The 18,808-nt window shown below is 42.5% G+C and overlaps 1 protein-coding gene across 1 annotated transcript; it reads left to right on the top strand.

Annotated features, from left to right (window-relative positions):
• Positions 1–10,789: 10,789 nt before the first annotated feature.
• hgd (homogentisate 1,2-dioxygenase) lies at positions 10,790–18,336 on the top strand. The gene is made up of 14 exons (XM_086306080.1): positions 10,790–10,960; positions 12,137–12,208; positions 12,347–12,435; positions 12,539–12,644; positions 13,563–13,622; positions 13,708–13,799; positions 13,894–13,928; positions 14,060–14,139; positions 14,428–14,527; positions 15,476–15,600; positions 17,306–17,410; positions 17,501–17,627; positions 17,866–18,047; positions 18,129–18,336. Exons 1-14 carry the CDS (start codon positions 10,946–10,948, stop codon positions 18,270–18,272), a joined length of 1,332 nt encoding a protein of 443 aa, XP_086162206.1. The 5' UTR covers positions 10,790–10,945; the 3' UTR covers positions 18,273–18,336.
• The last annotated feature ends 472 nt before the right edge of the window (positions 18,337–18,808 follow it).

The raw sequence follows: 18,808 nt of genomic DNA, 5'->3' as shown, positions 1-18,808 counted from the left end.
ATGGAGCAGCAAAATCCAAAGAAACTAAAAAAAAACAACAAAAAAATAACGACTTCTCCAGCTCGTTGGTGTAAAATGTCTCTAACACCTTTACTTACTCTAATTGATTAGCGATATAGCCTCATAAAGCAATGGGGTGCTGACAGGCTAACAATGTCATTAGCACAATGACTTTGGAGGAAAGTACCACACATAAGGCTACAAAGCACAATTTCACAGCTTTTTTTCCTTCCCCAGGTAACACGCCATTTCATTTCAAAATAAAAGCACACGCGTAAACGATAAAAATAATAATAGCTGACTTTTAAGTTGATGTTGCTGGCTTACTGGTGCTAGCTAACCGGGTATGTGCATAAAAGAGAGTTGGGGCCTATCAGCTTTTTTGGGGTAAAGGCCCACTAACAGCTAGCCTACCTGCCAAGTACATTGTATATATAAAATATGGTATTAGCAGTATAATTTATAATACTACTCGGGACTAGTAATGCCCATAATGACGAGGATATTTAGATTTTTTTATTAGTAATTTTATAACATAACGATAACATTAAAAAATACTATACTAATATAATAATAATAATAATAATAATAATAATAATAATAATAATAATAATAATAATAATAAGGAATAGGCTTTTGTCTTCTTTGATCATTTCCATGGTCTTTATTATTACTTTTCTACTATAATGATAACTATAACATTTTAGGCTATGAGTTTAGTTTTAAACTCATGGCTAATCCTTGTGCCAACATGCAAAAAAAAGAAAACAAAAATCTGGCGCGGAGTTTGTGTTTAACCACTGCACCTGCGTGAGCCACGTCACAGACTGAGTCACATAGAAATATAAAAGATCAACACAGAGATCAGAATTTTGTAGCTTTTAAAAACAAAAGTTTATTTTGACAGGAGTATAAGCATTAATGCATGCATCTAATCTGTCTATCTATCTATCTATCTATCTATCTATCTATCTATCTATCTATCTATCTATCTATCTATCTATCTATCTATCTATGTCTTACTTTCTGTCTCTCTTCAATTGCCTGCTCTCTGCTGGAGTTGGGGATTGACTTAAAAAGTGAGGGTGGCGCGCGGTGATGAGACGCCGCACGGGGAGTCGCAGGGACTCCGCTGTGGAGAGGGGGAGAGATGGAGAGATGGATCGAGAATGTAATTTTAAATGAAAGTCTATTTAACCCGCTGTGAATGGCATGACCCCTATCCTCGCCTCAGAGCCCATCACTGTTAAAAGGATCATTTTCAGAATTCAATCCAAAAACTTCAGCAAGCTGCAATTTACTCTCTCCCACTCTCTCTCCTCTTCCCCTCAGTATATATCTGCCCAGCTAGAGCTTCACAGCAGACGAAAAATAACAATAAAATATATGTCCAAGATTGCACAAGCTGCCCCCCCCCTTCTCTTCTCTTTTATCTATTTTTAAGTCAGAGCTTTACGGCCCCTTTTGTGATTGGAATTGGAATAAGAGCGCAATTGATCTCAGCAAAGTTAAGTTAAGGTGCAGGTCGCTTAGTATTAGAAGAAGGTAAACCCACCTAACTCGGTTTCATCTCCTTTTTTTCTTTTCATTTAAGAGCCTTACAAAAAGTTAACATAGCTGCTTTTATAGAAGTATCGGCGGGAGTGTAATATGAGAGGAAAAGTAATGCTTTTTTGATAGCATTAACCTTTCGTGGCGCACATTTCCTCAGAGGCCTGTGAAATCTGCGACACGAGACGGCACAAAGACAACAGCCAATATCGTCTCGTCATCCGCGTTCACGATAAAACACGCAGTCCTGCATGCTGTCACCTCACTGATGGTGTCACATTTAATCTATCTGCAACTTTTTATTATCATTATTATAATTTTTCTTTTATTTTGTGGTGTCACAAACTTCCGAGCTTGTTTATTTTGCACGCAAATCAATGTAATGAGTGTAATAACAATATAAAATGTTATGCCTTTTCCCTGCGCGGTCACAAACAGACGTGCGTAATACAGACGGGTATTTAGAGTCGCTCTGTAATTTGGGGGCCACAATTTGATTCATTTATCCGCACACTGTTATTAACCCTGTGGAAAAAGAGATGTCAGCCGCCATTTCAGCCAGCAGGACATCCGCGCTTTGTTTAAATGCACTAATTACGCGCATACATTAGAGGGGGACGGAATAGCCTGAGCGTAATTTTCACATTTTTCAGTTTCCCGTCTGTTTGACGTGCAGGTGAAGAGATGGCGGAAAGAGGCCGCCTTCAGTTGCAGCGCCACCTCCCCACCCCCTCCCCACCCTGTATTTTCATAACATCCTAACTTGATAATATCCAAGGGGAAACACCGGCTTGTGCGCTTTTCTGTTCGCTTAACGCTCGCATACTGTGGCTGTGCAGCTGTGAACTAGACCCTAGAAGTCCAGAGGCCTCTCAACACATTCACGCCAGTAGGAAACTAATGACGCATTTAGTAGTGCATGCGTGCATTTTAATGGCGTGCCTCGGCCTTTTTTTTTTTTTAATCTGTAACGCATGCCTCGTCCTCTCTGAAGGCCATGGAAGTGATACTCATGAAGTCCATCTAGGGCCAGCAGGTTGCGGTGGACCTATAGCAGGTCATTCAGCTGGCGCCATCTTCTGGACGGAATAGCAAATTGCTCGCACAGGTGAGCATATTGCACCATTCATGTGTAACCGCGCTTTCCTGCTCCATCCTCACCACTGCCTGTATTGCCAGTTCATATGGGTGGATTAAATGTAATCAAAGCGGAAACCTCCACCCACCTTTAGGAGACAGGTCTGCATGTGAGGCATTTCATATTATTATATTATTATTGTAATAATTTTTTTAAACTACTAATTTGCCGTTGCGTTTTCCGCTGCCCCCTCAAGTTTGCCTCCGCTTTGCATCGCCATGTTGCACCAACTGTCCTTGGTGACGACGGCACATCCTCCATCCATCCCCGCGCTCTGACATAATTGGACACTTGCTCTGCTTGAGAGGCCAAGCAGGAAAAAGAAGGAGAGAGAAAGCGAGTGTGTGTTGGGAGGGGAGGGAGGCTTTTAAGGCGCGCGTAAGCAAAGTTAATTAGCGGTTATTAACAGCCCGCATAATGAGAGCGAGAGGGAGTCAATTTAATGACTTTGTTAGCGCGAGTTCAGAGCGACAGGCGATGATCGAAACAACAAAGACGAGCGCGCACGCAGCCATCATGCGTAATTTCCAGCGGTAATGCGGTCTGATCAGAAACAAAGGGTTCTAATTTCGTTCAACTGACTCGATAATTTGTCCTTATGTAAGGAAAAATAATTAATGACTTAATGCTTCAACAGAAGTAGCTTTCCTTGTGAGAGGGTTTTTTTGGAGGCCTAGTTTGCTGGAGAAGGTGGTAAGGAAATCAATTTCCAGACCCATAATTATTTACATCATGAATTTAAAACGTGGACGTGTGCCTCTGCTCCCAGTTAGTGCGCAGACGAGGGAGAGTCTATTAGGAGAGGAGAGAAGGAGTTTCGCAGTCTCCTTCTCTCAAGCAAATTGTGTGTGGCAACAAATGGGCCACTTGTTATAATGTAGGATAATAGATTTAGATATTAGAACAAACAGCAAACCGCGAAGGATATGGACCGGATGTAGTTTGGCAAACCGTTAAATGTAATAATAAATGCAATATTTAATGCAGTTCATCAGTGCAGATCTGAAGGGTTTGGTGGCAGATGATTCCTGGTTATACTCTGGAGTCCAGCCTCATTCACGGCTGTATCCCCCCCCCCCCCCCCCCCCCCCCCCCCCATGTGCAGGTCACTGTGGCTACCGCCTCGCAAATCATCCAAGCGCCTGCATGCGCGTCTTTACGCATGATTTCATCATTCCACAGATGGGTTGAGTCGGAGGAAAGATGTGAGCGCCATTATCGATTGAGGGAGCATGAGACGCCTGCGGGCCACTCTTGGATTCATGGCAGGTGGATAGGTCACCCACACGAGAGCGGCAATTTCACGGCCCTCATTGTCTCCACTGATTACTGCTTTGATCACAGGAATCAAGAGCCCGAGACTCTCGTAAACCTCCAGCGTGGTCCAGGGAGCTCGCGAACTGAAGAGGTCATCATGCTTCATCATCACCATAACCATCGACATCATCATCCTCATCATCACCATCCTCATCATCACCGCTAGTTGACCATACCAACCTGGGGCGCTGTGTGTTTTCACAGGCGCGTTGCCCTTTTATTGATTGCGTGCCTTAATTTTAATTCGATTGCGCGAGTGTCAAAAATTCCGCAAGAATCATCCTAGTAATGAGATAATCAAAGTAATGTATGCAAATCAGTTATGTTGCCAGCTTATCAAAACCGGAGTGCCCCCCCTTGAGTCTGAAGAAGTCCATTTATTCAGTTAGTGGCAATACCTTGCGCAAATGGCGCGATGCAAATGACAGTTGATTAGACTAAATTAAGAACCTCGTTTCTCCCTGACCTTGTCTGAGTTTTATGTAAATTCTTTTTTTCCCTTTTTTTTTTTTTTTTTTTTGCTTTAATGTGATAAAAGTGCATTTTTAAAACCTCGGCCTTTGTAGATCCGAACAATATTTTCCACGAGAAAAACAATGGCCAACCTCAAAACATAACTCAGTGTGTCAGTAGCTTGGATGATCCCCTGACTGGCTCTTTTGTGTCTGTCTTGCTGTCTGTCACAAATCTCAGTATACCTTGACCCTGGTGCAACACCCACAGTGACAGAAAGTGTACCGTGATAACTTCCTTGCTGTGGGGGAGTGTGCCTGGAAGATGGACTAGGTGTGGGCGCCTCTGGGTGTGGGTCTCCTTGTGTGTGCCTGTGTGTGTTTACACAATTATGTGTACTCATGTGTGTACCATAACATATTGTCTAAGGAGACAGAGAGAGTGCAGTTCAGACTTCCTCTCTGTGGGGTGTGCGGGGCCTGTAGATGGGAAAGGAATAAATCCAATATAGATTGCAGGGCTGCGCTGCCTCCCGCTGGGGACCCTCAGACTTGCAGGCCAGGATCGAAGTGCTTTTCTCCACCTAAATTGGCCCGAGAGGCCGCAGGAGCAGCCGAGCTACACCCCCAGCACTGGGACTGCCTACGACCTAATGATGGTGCTGGGGACAGACGCAGATATACTCATGCGTACACACAGACGGAGATGCACGCGTTTTATACGTACACACCCGAAACTCACACGCAATCATGCCCAGATTGATATAACATCAGTCACACTCTTGCACCAGTCAAACACACACTTTGAGAAGAAAACCACACAGATATAAACACACCCTCCTCGTTCTCTGATGTTGAACACACTCATTCCTTGTCCAAAGACCATTCACCTCAAGCCTTCCTCTTCACATCTTAGGCCACCCCTCAAACCTACCTCAGCTAAACTACAGATTTAGAGGAGGCATCCTCACTACCTGTTCGCACACTCCAGAGAGGGAGGAGTGAATAGCATAACTGGCACCACACCAAGTGTCTGGACTGATATGCACTGCTACCATTTGGTTCCCCTGCAAGGAAAACACCACCAGCTCCCCAATGCCATTACGCTTCCTGCCAAACGTCCCAGCACTGTCATTTTGGTTCTGTCCAGGGAGCTAATTCTATTTGTGATGATGTGCCGCTGGGAAGGGTCCAGAAACAGTGTGACAAAATATCCTATAGATGGACATTTGTGGCTCAGTGAGTCTCGGTACCCGCTCGCAGGGCATTAAATGAACTACATAGCTCATCTCTAGAGTGTAGAGCTGGAAGATGTCATGAAAGACCGTGTGCCTTTTGCAGATACAGTTACATTTCTGCATTTTATAAACCATTTTAAATCACTTTTCTTTTCATGGGAAGATTTACGTCATCTTTCTAAACAGATTATTCTATAATGCAGATCGTAGCGCGATCTCACCAGCTCGCACGTCACAGTCTTGCTGGCTGTCTTCTTTGTTGCAGGGAACTCACTTATTACAAAATGAGTGTGGTTAAAAAGAGGATTCAGTGTTTTTAAACTGTTTCGTGGTTACTGCAAAGTGTAAGAGTTTATAGATATGCTATACCGTTTGCTTTGTAAGGCAGGACAGAGCTTTCCCATCCTGTAATAACACTGCTATAGAGCCACTGATATCCTGCTTTTTTGTGTTTGCACTACCATCTTGTATCTTTTCTCTCCTTCGTTTTGTCTTCTCTACTATTTTCCACTTTGTATTTTCTCCCTTTCAGCTCGCTCACGCCTCTCTTGTCTCTTGATACTGACACATCTTTTACCCTGTTGTCTTCAATAGTCCACTTGTGTCTTTGCTATGGAGCAATTCATTCAGTTGTCCCTGGCTACACCCGGCTGTTTTTTTGCTTGCAATTTTCACGTATCGCCTTTTATTTATTTCTTTTTAAAATTTAATAACTCATCTATGCCCTTGGGGAAAGCACATTTTGAGTTTATGCGTGTGTGTTTGTGTGCGGCGCAGACACAGAGGATGCATACTAAATATCCTGAATGCAAAGATAAGTACGTGCAGTACACAAACATAGGCCAGAAACACATACACGACAAAATCCTTTTGACATCAATAATTGGTAAATCCTCTGATTAACTTGTAAGAATTGTCCTTAGAGTGCTTAAGTAATTGTGTTTGTGTGTGTCCTTTTTTATTGCATGCACCCCCTCTCTGTAAAGCACATCTTTATAACCAAGCAATTCCAAAGCAATTTTCTCTGTGGGAGGAGAGTGTAATTTTCTATTCTGTGACACTGTGATGTGTAAGAAACTGGGAGCTGGCGCTAAAAGGTGTCTGTAGTGTGTGTCTTGGTGTGGGTGTGAGCCACTTTAATGGCCAACGCGGGGCGGGTGGCGGTGGTGGTGAGCGGGTGCATGTCAGGAAGGCCATCATTTAATGACTCCCAAATAGTGCCCTCCTCGTTAGAGCTATCGTCCTGGAAACGCGGGGCTGTGAACCACGAGAGCGCCACACGCTGCAACAGTCTTTTATCTTCATATTAAACCATTTGCATAACATTACCACGATAGATAAGATTCAGGAGATACTCAACCTACTCAGGGAGCGACAGAGAGAGAGTAGACACAGGAGACACAGAGAGGGTATACTACATGTCCTTGCAAATCTAATCAGCGTTAAATGGAGCTGTCAAATGTGTGTGTGTGTTGTGTGAGTGTGCATTTGCTACTGGAAGGCTCATGTCAGGAGTCATTTAACATTAAAGCGCAACAGTATATAACAGGGCTGTAATTACAAAATGCAAGAATCCAGATGTGACATCTAAATACAGCAGTCATTTATCGGTGATACACAAAATAACACCAAATGGCGTGTGTACTTATATGTCCTTCACAAAGTTGAGTTTTAATGTTTTCTTTTTCTTAACGTGTCGCACAAATTGTATTTGTGGCAGCAGCTCTACAGAATACAAAGAAGTAGTTAATTAGAACAAATTACATTACTAGCATTTTCAAAATTGCAGACATTATTTGCATTGACGGCAGCATTTTGTGCAGCATCAGCAGACTAACAAAAGGCTGAAATTCGTGTTTTTTATAGGCACACCGAGCTATGCTGTTTAAAGTGGTTTGCTCTGTTCTGAGGACTGTCGGATCTGCAGCTGCTCTTCCCTGCTCAAAGAAGAAAAGACTTATTCCAACAGAAAGAGCAGGAAAATGTGCAAGCACACGCTAATTAGTTGTTGCTACTTGCCACTACCCGATTAGCACAGTCAAGAGTCCTGTTGATCTGTACAGTATATTGCGATTAGTATGGATATAGTGTATGCCACTCTGCCACGTCTAAGCCACTCACAGGTGGAGTGAATAGCATCAACCATCTCATTACAAGTCTCTGTTCTTCGCAATCATGTGGATTAGTAACACTCCCCGATGGCACCAGCCTCCAGCTGGACAATGTGCCTCGCCCCCACCAGTGGCTCTGGTTATTAAAATCCTGTATTGAGCCTGAAGCTGAGCATTTCTTTGTCGCTATCTTGGCATTTTGAAACTATATGTGATAAGTGACGGATACTTCAGTTTACAGAAGGTAAGGCTAAGCCCACCCTGCTTTATCGTCCTTTTGGACACAAACAGGGAAGATAAGAAATGAAACTAGAGACCGAGAGCGTGAACTGACCAGGAAAGTACTTTCTGCAGTCATACTTCAAGAAGCAGAGGGCTGTTTTCCTATTAATTTCTATACATCTATAATTTTTTTTGTAGCCAGATCCCTGTTCTTCATTAGGAATTAAGATTTTAGGCAATTCACCTTAAGCTTTACTATGTTGATACTTTACTTAATACTCCATAAGAGCTACTTAGGAACTGCTCACAAAGAGCCCAAAGTGCTGAACTGTTCTCAAACCTCCACAGATCCCAAACCGGTCGAGCATCTGGAAGCTGTATCGGAATCAAACCTTCACCACTGCAGCCTCCTAGTTCCTGTGTCCAAACCGAGATAGATTTGAGCTGTTTTGATGACATGAAGAGGACTTGCACAATATTTGTAACAAGGTTTTAATGTTGTGGCTATAAACACACTGGATTACAATTCCCTGCTCAGACTCTGGTAGAAGTTTAAGTGTAGTTTAAGGGTATAAATAGTATATTTTAAAAGTATTATGACAAAGCTTCAGGTGAATGCTTCAGGCCCTGACACTGACTCGATAAGAGAAAATACCATTGTGCTGTTCAGCTATGGTTTTATGTATGTGTGGGTAGATGATCACTGATCGACAGCTTCCTGACTCTGCTTGCTTGAAAATACCCAGTGGAACAGGGCAACATATAATTTTTATGTGTATTACCACGCATTGTCCCTAGCATACATCTGATCAGTTTGTGAAAAACAAACAAACAACAAATAAATAACAACTGTGAGCCATACAGGACACTTAAAGAACTAATTCAACCGAATAACATACCAGAAAATCGTTTTTTAAAAGGTTAATCTCTCTTTGATATTTTTAACAATACTTTACCTGAATAATGTTTTTGTTTCTCAAAGCAGAAAAAAGGTTTTGTCCTTAATGCCTGTCACAATAAAAGACTGTACACAGAAAGGTCTGGGCACAGATTGAAAGATACGCTGTGTCCTGGATCGGGTGGTATATCACGGAGGATTTGACACTATGTTTTCTTTCTGTGTGTATTTTGAGTGAACTGAACCTTTAATGGTAAGACTAAGGCTAAGGGGGCAAAAATGAGTGTAGGCTACTTGCATGTGATATGAAAGGCTACAGATGCCATCACAAAACAGAATACTTACTCTATGTGTGTGTGTGTGTGTGTGTGTGTGTGTGTGTGTGTGTGTGTGTGTGTGTGTGTGTGCGATAGAGAAAGAGAGAGATTGCTTGTTTATGCACACTGGGATAGACTGTGCCAGGTGAGTGTACCGTTTACCATCAAACCATTGAATTCAGCAGGCATCTAATAACAAAGCATTTATGGCCCACTTACGCATGCATAGATATAACTGTCAGTAGGAAACAACAGTCCCTTTTCTCCGTCTCCAGCTATTTCTTCTTCTCTTAAAACACACAGGCACCATCCGGATTGGACCCAGATACTCTAGAATTCTATCATCAGACTCGGGGATGAAATTAAAATCGCTCATTTTCTTTCTCCATACAAGGAGCAGATCAATTTCCGGAGACTGGGACGTGATATTTTCCTGCCATTGGGCTTTCTCGTCTTTGGCACAGCACCCTGACTGGCTGCCAGCGGGAGGCCCGGGCCTGACTGCACGCCTCGCCGGAGAACAGTTACTTCTGCCGCGGCAAGTTTATTTGCGCCTCGCTATGAGAATTGCCATCATTTACCCTTCCCCAGCGCCCCCCTCCAGAAAGAGAAAAGAAATAGACAAGCAGGGAGAAGCGAGGCAAGAATGAGAAAGGCGAAATTGATTCTTTTTGATACATGCTGCCTGGGGGACATTAGGCACACCTCGTTTGACCACCTATTTCAAGAAATGAACTGAATAAATTTTGCGTGAAGTAATGTATAGGCCTTTTAGAGGCCTCGCGCTGTTGTTTTCGCTTTATGAGGAACGACGGGCTCGCTGCAGCGCGCAGAGGTCATCTGAACAGACGCGAATCCTGGTTTTAGGAAAACGAAATTAATTGTAGCTGTACAAGAATGATAACCCACTTTACATGAAACAAGAAGTGAGATTGTGTTGAGCATGGCGAATGTGCTGAAAACACTGAAATCTGCAGGACTGGCGGGCCCCGGGGGTCAATGGCATATTAAACAATTCACGCAGATTGAGCAATGCCGCTAAATATTGGGCTACACTGCAAATATGGGGCCTTAAGCCATTGAACAAACTCTTGTTGCCCAGATGTTCGCTTTGCAGGACGTGGGGATGTGCATGGCGCCCGTGTTTGCACAAGTAGTGCGCATGAGGTCACCACTTCAGCAGAATGAGAACTCTGGCATTATATGTTCTGCGTATGATGCAAGCTTCTGACCGCCTACCCGTTGTTACGCCCCACTTAAAAACGAAGTGTTGTCAATACATTTTTCTCTGTATGCGCTGTCAGTGATAGGATCGCTGTGCCATTTAAAACCATGACTTGTACTTTAATCCCTCAGTGTTCCTTACCTGCATCACAAATTTCTTTTTAGTCGGTCCTTGTTTGTCCTGGCAGGGACACCGGCCCTTGTTTGTGCACACTTTGACCATCCGACCCGTCCTTTCCCTTTTACGTGTCCCCCAGCTGTTACGTCACAGAGCCAGTCAAGGCCTAATTAAACCCAGATTGGGAAAGCGTATAAATCCCAGCCCCTTTTCCCCAGTCTGTCCAAACAGCAACATGCAGACACCCCGAAGTGGATTTTAGTCGAAGGGAATACATTAAGAAGAAAACTGCAAGTCGATCCGTAACCACTGTGAAACGCTCAACAGCTGCTACAGAAAAAGTTCTGACACATAGCAAAATGGCTGGACTCAAGGTAAGACAATTCCTCGAAGCAAAACTGTTGCTAAATGTGTAAATATTCAATTATTATCGCTTATGAGCTGCGTCTGTGTCGACTATCAGACTGTGCATGCATGTGGAGTTAGGGTGCAGAACTATATCATCATTGTAATACAGAAGAAAAGTTTGTATTTTTTATTTATTTGTTTTGCACCAGAATGTGTGAAATTCATGCGCCTTAAAGCCACCACAGCTCCTGTGGCCGCAGACTGAAGGGAGGCGTTTCCTCCAACCAATCAGAGCGCTGCATTTTGCAGCTGCCCAGATGTGGTTTGAAGTGCCTAAATCTTTTTTAATTTCATTGGGAACGCTTCAATTTAATTGCAAAAACATGATTTTAAACCCCAGTTTTCCAATTTATTGCCATTGCTGCAGAATTATGGTGATGGGCTGCATTAAGTAGGCATTTGCTTAGATTACTTTTTTTTTTATATAGAACCTTTAATATTTGACTGAAGGTTTCAAAGTCATGACACCTACTCAAATGCAAAGCTTTGTCTATAGTGGAATAGTTAACAAACTATCCAAGGACTGCTGGGATCATTGCCAAGTCTAGCTTTGCTGCTCTAGCTCTAATAAACTTTTAAGAGGACAGAAAACTGACTTTGTAAAGCATTCCTTCAACTTGGGACACTCTGGAGCTTCCAACAAGCACTTTGGCACATGATCACGCACACATGGAAACCATCTGTGTCTGTGAGTGTGCTTTCTTGCAAACTCACAATGACTCAGCAAGATGCGTGTACACTGTGACAAGTTTGATCCTCCTGTGGCAGAAGAGACGCGATCAGTAGAGGTGCAGGCGAGATGCAGAACAACACTCTTATCCTAGATGGAACATTGATCAAAACATGCTGCAGAGGATGTAAGTGTAATTAGGCTGTTTCTGTGGCACAATAACACAAAATAATGGATGACTGCAAGGGGGGAAATTTGGCATAACTGCAGTTTGTTTTATCATAGATCTAATGTGAATCAATATGACAACAATTAACAAAAAGACAAGCCTTAATGACAAGCCTTCAAGTTTAATTATAACCAGCATGAACACATTTATCCTGCATTACAATGAAGCTGCATGATGTATTTTTTTATTTTTCACTTCAACTTGTCTCCATTTGTGTGTTGGATGTGTGTTTGTCTCTTTCAGTACATGAGCGGTTTCGGGAACGAGTTCTCATCTGAAGACCCTTGCTGTCCTGGATCCTTACCCGAGGGACAGGTAAAAACCCACACTGGGCTCCTTTTGTTATTTATTCATCATTATTTTCTAATTGTTGAAAATGAGGGTAATTGAACACCATATATAGTGTACATATACACACATTACAGCATTTTTTTATGTTCCATGTGCTTGCAGAATAATCCCCAGGTCAGCCCATATGGCCTTTATGCCGAGCAGCTCTCCGGCTCTGCCTTCACCTGCCCGCGTCCAGCCAATAAGAGGAGGTGTCCTTTTCTGTTTGAAACCTAAATCAGACTTTATAGTGACTCCAAATGGATCCCAGACAATATGGATAACTAAACATTTCCCTTCCTCTTCTTTCTCTAGCTGGTTGTACCGCATCCTTCCATCTGTTAAACACAAGCCATTCACCTCGGTTCCCTGTGGAGATCTAACAGAGAACTGGAACGAAGTGGAGCCTGATCCTAACCAGGTATATCAACACAAGGAGTCCCTGCTCATTTTGGGCTTAGTTACAAATCTTTCATCGCTTTTACATCTGTGTGGTTAATGTTCAGCCGAAGCCATAACAAAGTTTAGCATAGCATAACCAAATCTATGCACTGTCTTCTCTAAACCTCACATTAATGCGGTTTAATTGTGGTAAATGACACTGTTTGGGGGCCAGCAGATTCCCTTCATTTTCAGTATTGTGCCTTTAGCTTCACATTTACCACACAGCCTCCAAAGCTATACCGATGTTTTCGACAAGGAAACAATTTCAAGCTCTTCACACTGTTAAAAGTAACAGTGTTGTTTCAATCCATTAAAAATGCTGGCGACATAAGAGCACATAAAGCCACAAATTTCAAATCTGTGATTGGTGGCGACATGCTGTACGTGACACCATCATCATCAAGTTTGTCTGTTTCAGACAAGTTTACGAAAAGCAATGATGAAGCAGTGTGTGAATGTGAGAGTGAATGAATAGTGGAATTGTAAAGCGCTTTGAGGTTCTCGAAAAGCGCTATATAAATGCAATCCATTATTATTATTATTATTAATAATAAACAGTAGATATATTTACATATAGTAACTTATTTAGAAAATATTTTCCATAGATTGATTTCTTTAAATACACTGAAGGTGCACAATAGGTACACTACAACGAACCGCTTCAAGTAAAAGTTAGTATTTTGCAAAGCAATCTACTGCTACTCATAAATAGAGGTAAATACTGTAAATACTAATAGCTGGGAAATAAATATAAACAGCAAGCTAGTAAGTAACAAAAACAAACATATTTAAAGAAGCTGTAAAGCAGGCCCACGGTGAAATAATGGTGGTTCTTATAATTTTACAGTAAAAATTTGTTACAGTGCAGATTCTGACTCTGAGGTTTCTTTCACAGCTTCGATGGCTGCCATTCACCATCCCCAAAGCTACAGAGAAGAAAGTGGACTTTGTGGCTGTAAGTCAAGCTAATTATTTCTCTTATTTTGAATTTTTATGAAAATTTCCATCTGATTTTATTTGCGTCCTTCTCCACATTTCAGGGTTTGCATACTGTCTGCGGTGCTGGAGATGCCAAATCTCGTAATGGCATTGGCGTCCACGTGTACACCTGTAACACCTCCATGGTCGACAGGTGAGAATGTATAAATTATGTGACGAAAGGATATATTTTTATTGATGAAAAACATTTCCAGCCTTCCTTTGATCTTATTTTATTCTTGTTCCAGGTGCTTCAACAACTCAGACGGAGACTTTCTGATTGGTGAGGAAAGGAGCGCTGTTGTTGTTTTCGCTGTCATCTATCATAAGAACAATGATAGCTCAAACATTAGCCTGCCTTCTTGTTCAAATTTTCTTTTCTCTGTGTCTCTCTTTGTCTGTTTGTGTGCGCAGTCCCTCAGCAGGGAGAGATCTTGATCACCACAGAGTTTGGGAAGATGATGGTCGAGCCGAACGAGATCTGTGTCATCCAGGTGGGCTGTATGTTTTCCATTTCCCCTGTTTTCAAAGAAATCTGCCGTTGTGTCTGCCCCAACATCCCACTTACCATATTTAGAAAGGCATTGTTTGGTGCTTTTTGAAAGTGACCTCAAAAATAAGCGACGGTGGAAAAGAGGTTTTAAGCTACCGAAAGCCTGACCACCTGGACAGCAGCACGTGTGCTTTTCAAAGTCCGTTCAGAACTGAAACAGCACACAGTTGATACTTAATAGGACAAAATTTCCTCTCACTGCCACTTTTCACATTTTTTTTTTTTTTAGCAAGGGATGCGCTTCAGTGTGGATGTGTTTGGGGAAACCAGAGGCTACATACTCGAGGTGTATGGTGCCCATTTTGAACTGCCTGACCTTGGCCCAATAGGTTTGTATGATATTTGTGAGTCTATATAAGTGCAGCATACGTCTTTGTCTTCACTTTTCCTTGAAACGTGCTCACCAAGCTCCTTTACATCTATGTCTTGGAACAGAATGTCCATGTCTAAAACTGTTCACACTTTTCTCTGCGTAACTCACTCTGTGCTCAGAGGATAAATCTTGCTTAGAAATTTTATTAAGGAGATTAACATCTGCTGTTTTGTTTATAGAGTACATATAAAAAGCAACAACAACACAAAATCCTTCTTTGAGCAGCATATTGCTGTTAGATATTTAGGAAACTAGTGACTAGCTTGTGATTTCTGTGTCTTCCTACATATAACAAAAATATTTCTTGCACCCACCAAAGATGTTTTGGCTTTCCAACAAAGCATCATGGCTCTAAAAATAATGTTTTATCATTAAATGTATTCGCACCTACAATTGTTTTAATCTTTATTTTACCTTTATTCACTAGCTGGGCCCACGTCCTCACTTTAGGTTGGACAGCGTTTTAGTAGGTAAAGCTGAATGCTTTGACATGGCTTGAGGGAAGGCCTCGAAGGGGAGTGGTGATGGCTCCCTGCCCTGGCAGACCCCCATGCACCAAATAGAAATGAACAAGTTAAAGAATTGAAAACAAGGAGGCAGGGAGGGTGGGGGAGGTAAACGAGAATGAACAGCTTGCAGAACTGGGTGAACCTATATAGACGACAGCGTGTTTGGAGGCGTGGTCCTGCTCCTGAAATTCCAATACATAATCTCCAAATAGTTAAAATATCAAAAAAATGCACAGCTAAATTGCTAAATAAGCTAACACCTTAACTACATGAAACCACCTGTGATTACATGATCTGTCACCCCCAATTGTTTCCTATTTTTTTTTATTGTTATCATTGTCATCATGGTTATGCCTACACTGCCTTTACTTTGACACTTTGCGTGTGTTTTGCAGGAGCCAATGGTCTGGCTAACCCGAGAGACTTCCTGTGTCCGGTTGCATGGTATGAAGATCGCAAAGTGCCCACTGGTTACACCGTCATCAATAAATACCAGGGGAAGCTGTTTGCATGCCAACAGGTGGCTATTGTTGCACACAACTTTATCTGTATCACTGTACTTCCACGTGTACCTGTGGTCTGACAGGGACACACACACACACACATACACACATGGCTTACTTGCCCTATTACCCTATTTAGTTTTGTGTCTGCTTCAGTGAACGCCATCGAACTGCCGCAGTGACTAACAGGAAACTGTCCAAGTGAAGCATATGATCCATTAGCTGCTCCTGCCGACTGAATTGCCATCCCTGATGATTTAATATCGAAGCATTAGCTGTTATCCATTCAGCAGGTTTCCGCCTCGACTCCCTTATGAGTCTTAATCACTCATAATTAGTTAAGGCATTCTGGAGCTGCAGACAGTGTACCTGTGAAGCTTTTGCTTTGTAGGAAAAAACCTTTTTCAAGTTAAGCATTAATTTCAACATATTTCAGCCGGGGAATGATCCTCCCCCTCCCGAAATGTCCTGTTGGGCGCATAATTGGATCGACACATAATGTCTGACAGGAGGTTTTTTACTGAGGCAGGGAGGAGGTGGGAGGAGAGGTTTGTCAGGGGTGGGGGTTGGGGGGGTTGTAACCGTGGAAACCATGTCAAACCACACTGTTATTATTCATCATAGGAAGTACACTAGGGCAAGATACTGTCTTTTCTTTTTTTGAAGCAAAACAGACCTCTTCCCATCTTCCTCTCTGCTTCTGCTTGAGTATCTGCCACCAGTTATATGCTCTTCCCAGAGAGTGGACCAGAGAGGTTGCAGGGGTAAGAAAATAAGATGGGGCGGTGGAGGCCTCGTATAAGGGAAGATGCTGCCGCTCCTGCCTGGTCCTGCTGTTTTGTTCCCCCGCAGAGTGCCGAAATTGCTCAAATTAACTTATTATTTGCTTGACTGGACCAATATGTTTGTGTTTTGTGTGCGTGTGCGCGCAAGTGCTCGCTCGCCTCCATTTTCCTCCCTTCATTTTAATCGAATGTAGTGGAGTTATCACAGATGAATGTCCAAGAAATTACCTGCACTGGATTTCCCGAAGGCCTCTTTGTACATCGACTACTGTCAGTTGAGTGTGTGTTAAGTTGTTTTCGGCGTTCATTAGTCACGAATGTTTGCGTGTGTGAATGCATCTGTGTATGTATATGTATTTGCCAGTATTCGTCGTTGGTGTGTATTAGCTGTTCGTGTGTGGAAAAGCTTGTGTGTAAAGGAGCAGGGAGGTCAGTATGGAGGCAGCTTGAGTTGTAATGAACTATATTGATTTTAGAGTTGCTGTTGAATGTCTTTTTTCGCAGTGACATTATCAGAACAGAGAAACTATATAAAATTGCTGTGGTTTTAACAATCAAGATAAAGAAATATCTCTGCACCCACTGCTCCCCTCTCCCCATAACTGCGCTGCTGCGAGCGTCAAAATGCTCAAAGTTTGGGAAAGTTTGATTGTGAAGCCAATTACCCCATAATACCTGGAGCCTCGTATCACAAAGAAAAGGGGGGAATGAAAGAGAAGAAAGGATGAAAGAAGCACACCCTCTTTCACAATCAACCCTTTTCATTATGACCAGTTTTTTTCTCTTTATGTGAAGAAGTACTCTCTCTGGGAATTTAAGATTACAAAGACATTATTCATTGTTCCGTTTTCCCTGTGAAAAGCTCAATTTAAAGCCTTTTGTGTTTGTTGCTTGGGTAGACTCCTCTTATTTGTTTTGTTCGGTGCTCTGCACGTAGGATTTCTCGCCATTCAATGTGGTCGCCTGGCACGGTAACTACACGCCTTACAAATACAACCTGAAGAACTTCATGGTTATCAACTGTGTGGCCTTCGACCATGCGGTGAGAGTTGAGTTTAGGGACACGCCAATAGCACTTTTGAATGCAAAAAGCCGTGCTCCTCACCCGCATGTTTATGATCTCTCTATATAGGATCCATCTATCTTTACTGTGCTTACTGCCAAATCCACTAGACCAGGGGTTGCCATTGCTGACTTTGTCATCTTCCCCCCACGGTGGGGTGTGGCTGACCACACCTTCCGTCCACCATACTATCACCGTAAGACACACGCACACACACATCCATTTACCCAGCCTGTGTCAAGGCAGTAGGTGAGAACAAACCACCTGCTGTATGACTCACTTCAATGGAGACCCCACAATAGTCTCCTTTTGTCCGATTTCATTGCAGACCTATAAGGCCATCTAGCGGAAATCAGTGTTACACCTGGCACATTCAACAGCAAACTAGACACATGACGCTGCTGTGTTACAGCTCCTCCTGCTTGTCACTGTAGGTAACTGCATGAGTGAATTCATGGGTCTGATCAAAGGCCATTATGAGGCCAAAGAGGAGGGTTTCCAGCCAGGAGGGGCCAGTCTCCACAGCATAATGACCCCGCATGGCCCGGACGTGGACTGCTTTGAGAAGAACAGCACTGCTGAACTCAAACCTGAGAGGGTGGCTGAGGGAACCATGGTAAACAAACAAAATATATATATGGTTAACATATGACCAAGTCGGTATCGTTTATCACAGCATGCTTTTTCCTATCACCAGGCTTTTATGTTTGAGTCGTCCTTCAGCATGGCGGTGACAAAGTGGGGTCTTCATACATGCCAGAAGCTTGACAAGAACTACTACCAATGTTGGGAACCTCTACGCAGCCACTTTAACCCCAACTGGAAGCCCGGCAAACAGTAGAAACCCAGTGATTCAGAATGCATTAAGAGCAAACAAATCAAAAATAAATATATCAAAATAAAAATTTCACTTCTCGCAATCCAATGATTTATTTGTGTTCCCCGAGTAGATCTGTTGACAGAATAAACAGGAAGAATAAAGTAATTTCCTTCTCACAGAAGTATAAAACCAAATTGTCGTCACATGTGTATTTTTATTTTTAAGAAACATAACTGCAAAATTTAAGGAACAATAAGAGGCAACCTTAGACCAGCATTCTGTTTTACTGAGAGGTGTTTGGTAGGACCACTAATGACCCTGTCTTTACCCCTCATGCCACTGTTGTACCAATATTGCCATTATCCTTTAATATCTAAATGACACTGCAGTGCTTCTTTATTTGACTATATATATAGTCTTGCTTTATGTGAAACGGGGATCATTGATATCAGCATGTCTTGCATTTTCTTTTCCTGTGCCAATCTGAACTTATGTGAGAGGGGGGAATCGAGTCCTTCAGTCTGCAAGTAGATCCTCCTTGCCTCTGTGTATAACTG

Source organism: Aulonocara sp. 'chitande type north' Nkhata Bay, linkage group LG9 (genome assembly GCF_057382095.1).
Source record: "Aulonocara sp. 'chitande type north' Nkhata Bay isolate Kocher_YH1m ecotype deep benthic linkage group LG9, A_spYH_male_GT1.1, whole genome shotgun sequence".
NCBI lineage: Eukaryota > Metazoa > Chordata > Actinopteri > Cichliformes > Cichlidae > Aulonocara > Aulonocara sp. 'chitande type north' Nkhata Bay.
Note: the sequence above shows the minus strand (reverse complement) of the source record. Positions and strands in the feature narration are given on the sequence as shown.

Coding starts and splice junctions, on each gene's coding strand:
- hgd (XM_086306080.1), top strand. Junction 12,645..13,562: donor TGGAGCCTGATCCTAACCAG/GTATATCAACAC, acceptor TTTCTTTCACAG/CTTCGATGGCTGCCATTCAC. Junction 17,411..17,500: donor GTGTGGCCTTCGACCATGCG/GTGAGAGTTGAG, acceptor CTCTCTATATAG/GATCCATCTATCTTTACTGT.